Source organism: Sorex araneus, chromosome 2, assembly GCF_027595985.1.
Source record: "Sorex araneus isolate mSorAra2 chromosome 2, mSorAra2.pri, whole genome shotgun sequence".
Lineage (NCBI taxonomy): Eukaryota > Metazoa > Chordata > Mammalia > Eulipotyphla > Soricidae > Sorex > Sorex araneus.
This window is the reverse complement of record NC_073303.1, coordinates 1700794-1708733: the sequence shown is the minus strand read 5'-3', so window position 1 is coordinate 1708733 and position 7940 is coordinate 1700794. Positions and strand designations below refer to the sequence as shown.

General features: G+C 67.6%; 1 protein-coding gene across 1 annotated transcript; it reads right to left on the bottom strand.

Moving 5' to 3' along the window:
• Window positions 1-1367: 1367 nt before the first annotated feature.
• On the bottom strand, window positions 1368-5094 carry PAK1IP1 (PAK1 interacting protein 1; the record flags this gene model as incomplete). Its single annotated transcript, XM_055126726.1, has 9 exons — window positions 4842-5094; window positions 4265-4385; window positions 4100-4174; window positions 3849-3901; window positions 3140-3285; window positions 2962-3059; window positions 2210-2309; window positions 1517-1640; window positions 1368-1420 (listed from the first exon to the last, which is right to left on the bottom strand). Coding segments are annotated over exons 1-9 (999 nt in total), but the record flags the coding sequence as incomplete, so codon positions are not given.
• Between the last annotated feature and the right edge of the window lie 2846 nt (window positions 5095-7940).

Genomic DNA, 7940 nt, shown 5'->3' with positions numbered 1-7940 from the left:
GCCGCCTTGACCAAGACTGCAGGGACCCACACATGGGGGACGAGCTGCACGAGCGACACGCCCTGCCCCACCCCCACGGCTCCGCACGGGAGAGCCAAGGGGCAGGCAGCACGTGACCCGAGCACCCGGCTGGGAGTAACCCTGAACATCACCATGTATGGTTCAAAGCCAAAAAGCCCCGAACACTCTAAACACAAGCATTGCTTCATAAGAATATATTTTATGTAATTTTCAAAGTTTTATCTCGATAGACTCTGATACAAAAATCTTTTCATACCGGGGCCGGAGTGATAGCACAGCGGGGAGGGCGTTTGCCTTGCACGCGGCCGACCCGGGTTTGATCCCCGGCATCCCATATGGTCCCCCAAGCACTGCCAGGAGTAATTCCTGAGTGCAGAGCCAAGAGTAACCCCTGAGCATCGCTGGGTGTGACCCAAAAAGCAAAAAAAAAAAAAAAAAAATCTTTTCATACCTATTTTTACTAAGAGGGACAAGACCTTAAAACCACTAAATTCACTTAAAGAAAAAGTTGTTTCTGCTGCCATTTATGAGAACAATACAAAAGATTTTTTCATTCAGTTGAAGGAGGAGCTGACGACCTCACATGTCTGGGGACTCAAGGTCCGCACGCCCTCGGCCCTGGAGGATTCAGGGGAGGCATGTGTGGTTCTGCCTCTCCTACTGCACGCCAGCCCTGTCACCACCAGGCGCTTAGTGCAACGCTGTCTAGGGAGCGGAGGTTTCTGGGTCTGCTGCTGGCTGCCCTGATATGCTCAGGGGTCACCCCGGCGGGCTCCGGGGCCCGGTGGTGCCAGGGATGGCACCTGCCAAGTGCCTTACCCACTATCTACTGCTCGGGCCCCAGGAAGGAGTTTTTATCACAGTAACCAACAGAACCTCACAGTGGTTGTCCATTCATTCCCCCCAAAAGGCGAAGACCCTTGAGCTCTTCTTCAGGAAACACCAAACAGGCGCCTGGGAAGGGCCGGGCCCGTCGAGTCTCCCCTCGGCCCCCCTCACGCGCCCAGCCCTGTCCTCTTCCTGGCCGGGCCCAGCCCGTCGCCTCTCGCTGCCTTACTGTCCCTCTTCCTCAGCTTCCCCCGTTTCCTCTTGGCCGATCCCAGGCCTGCGTCTCCACTCGCCGGCTTCCGGGTCCTTTTCTTGGAGGTCTCTGTCGCCTCCTGCCGGGCCGACTCCAGGCCATCAGCCCCCGCCACTGGCCGGCCGTTGCTCTTCTCTAACTCCTCCATCAGCTTCCTCCTCTTGCCCGACCCCAGCCCGTCCCTACTCGCTGCCTTACGGCCCCGTTTCTTCGTGCTGGGCTCGGAGCTCTGTTTCTCCTCCTCCTCCTCCTCCTCCTCCTCCTCCTCCTCCTCCTCCTCCTCGTCCTCCTCGCAGACTTCAGGTTGCTCCCGACTCACTGGAACCGAGACAGAGATGGTCAGAGTGGCACAGATGCCAGCAGACAAGAGCGTGAGGTGCCGGGCCCCGCAGCAGGCGGCTGGCCAGCACGTACCTGGAGAGGGCTCCGCACCGGGGGGCTGGCCTGCTCCGCTGCCCACAGCGCCGTCCAGCCACACTGCGACGCACGTCAGCCGGGCGCTGGTCTTCGCCGCGCAGAGCAAGGCTGGGGGCACCTTCTGAAGGAGAAGCATGTCGCACCCCCGTCACGCTCCCAGCGCCAAGGCCACGGCTCGGGGGAAACCCAGAGACTCACAGCCCCACCCGGCCTGGCCTGACCGACCCGGCACCTCCAGGATATCCCAGCACCGCTAGGCGTGGCCCGGGCCCGCAGTGCCCACTGAGCCCCGGACAGGCCGAGGAGACCCCCCGGGGCCCCGGGAATCCCCTCAGCGATGGGCGCACAGCTGTGTGCTTGGGTCTGGGCCACAGCTGGTGTGGGTGCCCAGGGTCCGAGTCTGGGGCACGGCTCAGCCTCAGCCACCTCGCCGGCCTCGAGCGTCACAGGACACAGCAGTGTGGGTCAGCATGAGCGGGCAGTGGCCATCCCAGCAGGGGGTGGACCCGAGCGCTGCGTGCCAGGCGAGGCTGTAACCACCCGAGAGCACGTCCCCAGCCTGGCGCACAGCTTCAGGAGCCCGACTTGCTGGTCTGGGGAAGGCACCAGGCGACGACACCGTCCCTCCCCCCACAGCTCCTGGATGCACGGGCACCCGCTGGGCCTCCCCCCTGCTGGGGACACACTCACCATGTCCTCGCTGAACTGCCATGCTTTGATGAAGCCGTCGCTGGACGCCGTGACCAGGACCCGCTGCCCCTGGACCTCCAGACTGCACACGTCCTTCACCCTGGGACGGAAACCGCCAGGCTGGAAGCTGGAAGCCCACATGCCCTCCCGGCCCCTGTGCACATGGCCCCTGCACGTGCCCGCCCACCCTCAGTGTCTGCACTGCAGTGACAGGGCCTCCTGTCCCACGGGGCAGGCCTGTCAGCGTCGGGTGGCCTGCTCCCGTCTCAGTGCTCCCCTAGCAGTAGCCGGGAGAGCGCCCAGGTGGGGCTGGGAAGGCTCCATCGACCCAGCACGACTTGCAAAAGGCCATGAGGATGAGCGGGCGAGTCTGGCCACCTCGGACAACCCCTCAGCTCGGGGCTGTCACGGGGACTCAAGGGGAGGACCCCCACTCCGGGCGCCGCAGCCCCGACGGCGGGGACAACTTAGAGCTCCCCCCGAGCTGGAATGTTCTGTGAGCAGGGGAGGGGAGGCAGTGGGATCGGCCCGAGCAGAGAGCAGGAGCCCCGGGCACGCTCGGGGGGGCCACGGACAGCAATCAACACCGACCACAGGCCGCGGGCCCCGCAGGAGCAGGGGAGGGGTGGGGGCGTCACCGTCAGGCCTGGACGCTCCCTCGCAGCTCACTGTGAACAAGCCCCAAGAACACAGGCCAGCTGCAGCTGGGAGCCGGCTCCCGAGGGCCCCCCAGAGCCGAGACCCCCGGGTACCTGTTCTCGTGAGCGCGCCACTCACACAGGCACAGCTGCGAGTCACAGTCAAACACCCTCACGATCTCCTCGTCGCAGGCCACAGCGAGGACAGACTCCTGCGGCAGAGAGAGTGTGAGGAGAGAGAGAAGGGGGAGGAGAGGCGGGGAGGAAGGGAGCCGGGGCTCTGCCCACTCACCGACAGGAAGGCGAGCGCGGACACGCGCTTCCCGCAGGTGATGGTGCCGCTGACGGAGGCGGTGGCCAGCCGGTAGACGTCTATTCTATTCTGCACGGCCACCACGTACTTCTCCCCGCCCGGGGACCACTCCACTATGTGAGCGTCTGCGAGTCAAAGGCTCGTTTCAGTCCACGGAGAAAACAACCGCTTTAAAAAAGATCAGGGTTGCGGGGGCTGGTGCAAAGGGCCGAGCGACCCCCTGGGCTCAGATCCACACCAACCCCCAAAACACCCATGGGAGAGATTCATGCTGAAGCAATCCAGGGGATGCGATACACACCATCGCGGTAAAACGTACCAACTTTGCAAATTAAATTGTCAACAGTTAACAAAACGGCTTTGAAAAATCATGAAGGTGGCTGGAGCGACAGCACAGCGGGGACAGCGTTTGCCTCGCACAGGGCTGACCCGGGTTCGATCCCCGGCATCCTACAGGGTCTCCCGAGCTCCGCCAGGAGTCAGCTCTGAGCATCGCAGGTGTGGCCCCCAAACGAAACAAAACACACAATCACGAAGGCCGGGGCTGGGCAGGCAGCACGAGGAGGGCCAGGCTCGAGCCCAGCGACTCAGGGGCCTCCGCCAGGGCGGCCCAAGACACACGCCAAGAGGCAGCGAGAGCACTGGCTTCCCTGAGCACTGTGCGGGCGCAGTCCCACCAGACACTCACTCTGCTTGATGTTCTTCACGAAGGCAGACCTTCCTTCCACAAGGTTCCACGTCCTGCAAGACAGGAAGCTCACGGACAGGCCCTCACTCGCAAGGTGCCGAGTGAGAGTCACGAGAGCCGCTCAAGCAACAGGGGCCTGTGTGCGTCACAGTGGCCTGCGCGGTGCCCGGACGCCTGAGCCTGGCAGGGCCGAGAGCTGCGGCCTGGGTAGCCAGAGCTGGAGTCTGCAGGGGGACGCGTGTGCAGCTCACCTCAGGGTCTTGTCCGTTCCCACAGACAGGGCCAGCTTGCCGGAGGGGTGGATGGACAGGCAGGTGACGTGTCCCCTGCAGGGGAAGGGCGGGGCAGTGAGTGTCCCGAGGCGGGGGGGGGGGGGGGGGGGGGGGGGCCGGGCCGCAGGGGCGGGCGGCACTCACCGGTGGGCGCGCAGGGTCTTCAGACACTCCCACTTGCGCGCGTCCCACACGCAGATGAGCCCGTCCTCGGCGCCGCTCAGCAGGTGCCTGCTGCCGTGGAACCTCAGGCAGGTGATGGAGCCTGCGGGGAGCCCGGGGCCACGTCGGTCTCGGCGCCGGGACCCGCCCCTCGACCGTGACCATCACCCCGCGGGCTCAGGGCTCAGTCCTGACAGTGCCAGGGGCCGGCCCGGGGCTCGGTCCTGACGGTGCCAGGGGCCGGCCCGGGGCTCGGTCCTGACGGTGCCAGGGGCCGGCCCGGGGCTCGGTCCTGACGGTGCCAGGGGCCGGCCCGGGGCTCGGTCCTGATGGTGCCAGGGGCCGGCCCGGGGCGCGGTCCTGACGGTGCCAGGGCCTGGCCCGGCTCAGCGGGGGCGCGTGTCTCAGCCCACCCTGGGAAACGGCTTTCTCAGGGAGGAGCCCGTCTATACCCGGGAGACCCGAGCCCACCCGTGAGCTGGGGCAGGGGTCCGAGCGACCGGCGGCGGGACTCGGGGCAGGAGCCAGCCCCGCCCCGCCCGCCCCGCCCGGCGCCTACCGCGGTGATGCACCAGCGCGCCGTGGTCCAGCCGCCGCCGCAGGTCGTAGATGTGGATGGTCTCGTCCTTGCTGCCGGTGACGGCGAAGCGGCCGCCCGCGGCCACGGCGGTCAGGCAGGCGCTGTGCGCGTGGTGCGTGAAGCCCGCGGCGGGCGCCCAGGCCCGCCCGCCCGGCCGCACCGAGAAGCCGAACAGCACCTGCTCGTAGCAGCCCGCCAGCAGCTCCATGGCGCGGCGCGTGGCGGCGCGCGCGTGACGTCACGGCGGGGGCCTCCCGCGCGCGCGGCGCTCGCTGACGACGTCACCCGCGGGGGCCGGCGCGGCCGCCTCGCGAGGGCGCCGGGGAGGGGCGTGGCCGCGGCGCCGGAAGGGGCGGGGCAGGTCCCGCCCCCCCGGTCGGCCCGGAAGCGGCGGGACAAGTCCCGCCTCCGGATCAGGCCCCGCCCCCGGCCCCGCCCCTGGCCCGGGCGTGAGCGCGTCGTGACCGCTGTTGCCTGGACGCTGTGGACGCGGTCAGCGCGCCCGGCGCCCCGGGGGCACAACGGCCCTGCGGTCCCGCCCTCCCGAGCCGTGGTCTCGCCCCCAGGTGGCCTCAGCCCTGTTCCCTAGTGGCCCAGGTGCTGTCCTGCCCCTAAGTGGCCGTGGTCTCGCCCCCAGCTGGCCCTGTCCCCTAGTGGCCCAGGTGCTGTCCTGCTGTCCTGACCCTGAGTGGCCGAGATCTCGCCCCCAGGTGGCCGTAGCCCTGTCCCCTAGTGGCCCAGCTGCTGTCCTGCTGTCCTGCCCCTGAGTGGCCGGGGTCTCGCCCCCAGGTGGCCGCAGCCCTGTCCCCTAGGGGCCCAGGTGCTGGCCCAGCAGTCCTGTTACATGTCCAAGGTCACATTCCTCAGGTCTCCAAGGTCCGTCCCCCCTGCTGGCCCTCACGTGGCCGCGGTCTAGTCCCCTAGTGGCCCAGGTTCTGTCCCTGGTCCTGGCCCTTACGTGGCCGAGGTCTGTCCCTCATGTAGGCCCTTCCATGGTCACCCCCAGTGCGGGGCGCTGCCTGTGCCGCTGTTGGTCGGAGCCCCCCAAGCTGAGCTGAGAGCCCAGGAACCCCTAGAGGGGCCCGGGGACAGCGCAGCGGGCATGACACTTGCCTGGCCCGTGGCCGGCCCAGGAGACACCGTGTCAGCCCAGCCCCCCAGAAGTGCTCCCCGCGTGCAGAGTCGGGAGCGAGCCCTGGGCACGGCCGAGCGTGGCCAGAGGGAAGAAGGGCAAGTGCCAGGTCGAGGGTCTCACCGGCAGGCAGCTTCCAGCCTCCTTCACTCACGGTAGCCTGCACAGGCCCACACGGGCACACACGGGCACACACGCAGCGTGGCCTGGGGCGCCCCAGGGCCACCAACGGGAGCGTCCGAGGCACCGTGTCCTCCCCTCCCCCCGTGCTCCCTCTTCTCGGCAGGAGCGGGGCTGCCCCGTCCCTCCGACCGGACCCAGGTGGGGGGGCTGAGCAGAAACGCTCGCCCAGCCCGCGAGGTGCCTGTTCCAGGTCACGGAGCACTTTAGAATTTTGTTCCACAATAAAAGTTCTCACCTCCGGTAAATGTTTGATTCGCACACCTGCTTCGTGTGCTCTGTGCCGGGGTCACAGACGTTCCCCGGGGCTCGGCTTGGCACGTTCTGTGCCCTGAGCCGACTGCTTGCTTGGGGAAAGCTCCTCATCCTCTAAGGTCACCGGCGCTGACGCCAGTGTGTTCTGTTCCCGAATATTCCGTTTGCTGGTCTTTGCTCCCCTGACTCGTGTGGGTGGTTTGGGGGGAGTGTGTATGTGTGTTGGGGGGGGATTTCCCAGCGGTTCTGGGACTCTGGGAGCCGCTAGAACGAGACTCAGCTCTGGGGTGCTGGGCGACACCCACCTGCTCAGGAATGAGTGTGGACCTGAGATCCATTCCCGAACATGTTGGACCACCGGACTGTCCTACGCCCCCGCGGCACAGGGAGGTGGGGCCCAGCCCTTCTCTGAGTGGGGGGGGCCTCGCTGGATCTTTCTGCACCCTCCTGGGACTCCTCGGAGCACCCCCCACCGGGAGCAGGTCCTCACTTGGGCCGCCCCTGGGGCCCCTGAGTCTTCTGAATCGGGCCCCTGGGTCAGCCGCGGGTGTGAGCACAGTCAGGAGCGTTCCCGCCAGGCCCTGCCCGGCAGTGACCTTTGTCCCTCGCCTTCCCGTTGCTGGGCCGCCGCCGTCCACACCGGGGCCGAGGGGCCAGTCGCAGCTCGGCTCAGGTGGCCGAGGGAGGGAACAGCGGCCGTTGTCCCCGGGCCGGGCGGGCGGACGGCCTGTGGGCTTGGGCAGAGGGTCCCCAGGCTGTCCCCCTTCTCCACGGCCGAGGCTGCAGATTGGGTTTGGGGTTTTTATTTTTCCTTGAGTTTTCGAACCCAGGCCTGAGCCACCCCGGCCCGCGGCTGTGCAGGCAGGAGGTGGGTGTCCCCGGACCACAGCGCACGTGCGTCTGGACGCCGAGCCCCGCGCAGGAAGCTCCGGGAAAGAGGGAGGAACGGGCGGCTGAGGCTGCGAGGGCCCCACTGTCCCCTGCTGGGCCCCGGCTGCACCCCCCCCCCCCGTCCCCCACGATTCCACCCGTGGCCCCCGGAGTGTCCTGGGAAGCGCCTGCTTAGACCAGAGGTTCTGAAACGATGGAGTTGGCTCCGGCTTTTAGAAACAAGCACGAGTGCCCCCACCCCCCACCCCTGGGGCCCGAGCGCCCCCACCCCAGTGGCCAGTCTCCCCTAGGGCGGCCGCCCCCCCTCCCGGGGCTCTGAGACTGCGGGCGGGTCTGATGTGGGCAGTGTGTGTGTGGGGGGCTCCTGGACGCCCCCAGCAGGCCGCCTGGCCCCTCCGCCCGGCTCGTCCAGCCGCAGCTCCGTTCTCCAAACCCCCTTCTGGGGGGCAGGCACCCCCCCCCCTGCACCCCTGCCGGAAGGCGGCCCACGGGCAGCCGGGAAGTGGGGGTGCAAACCATTGAGCTATCGAGGACAGGCCCAGGGGGAGGACGGCTCAGAGGGAGGAGCCAGCCTGGCCGAGGGCCCAGAGCTGACCTTGGCACTTCCTGGTGGCCCGCAC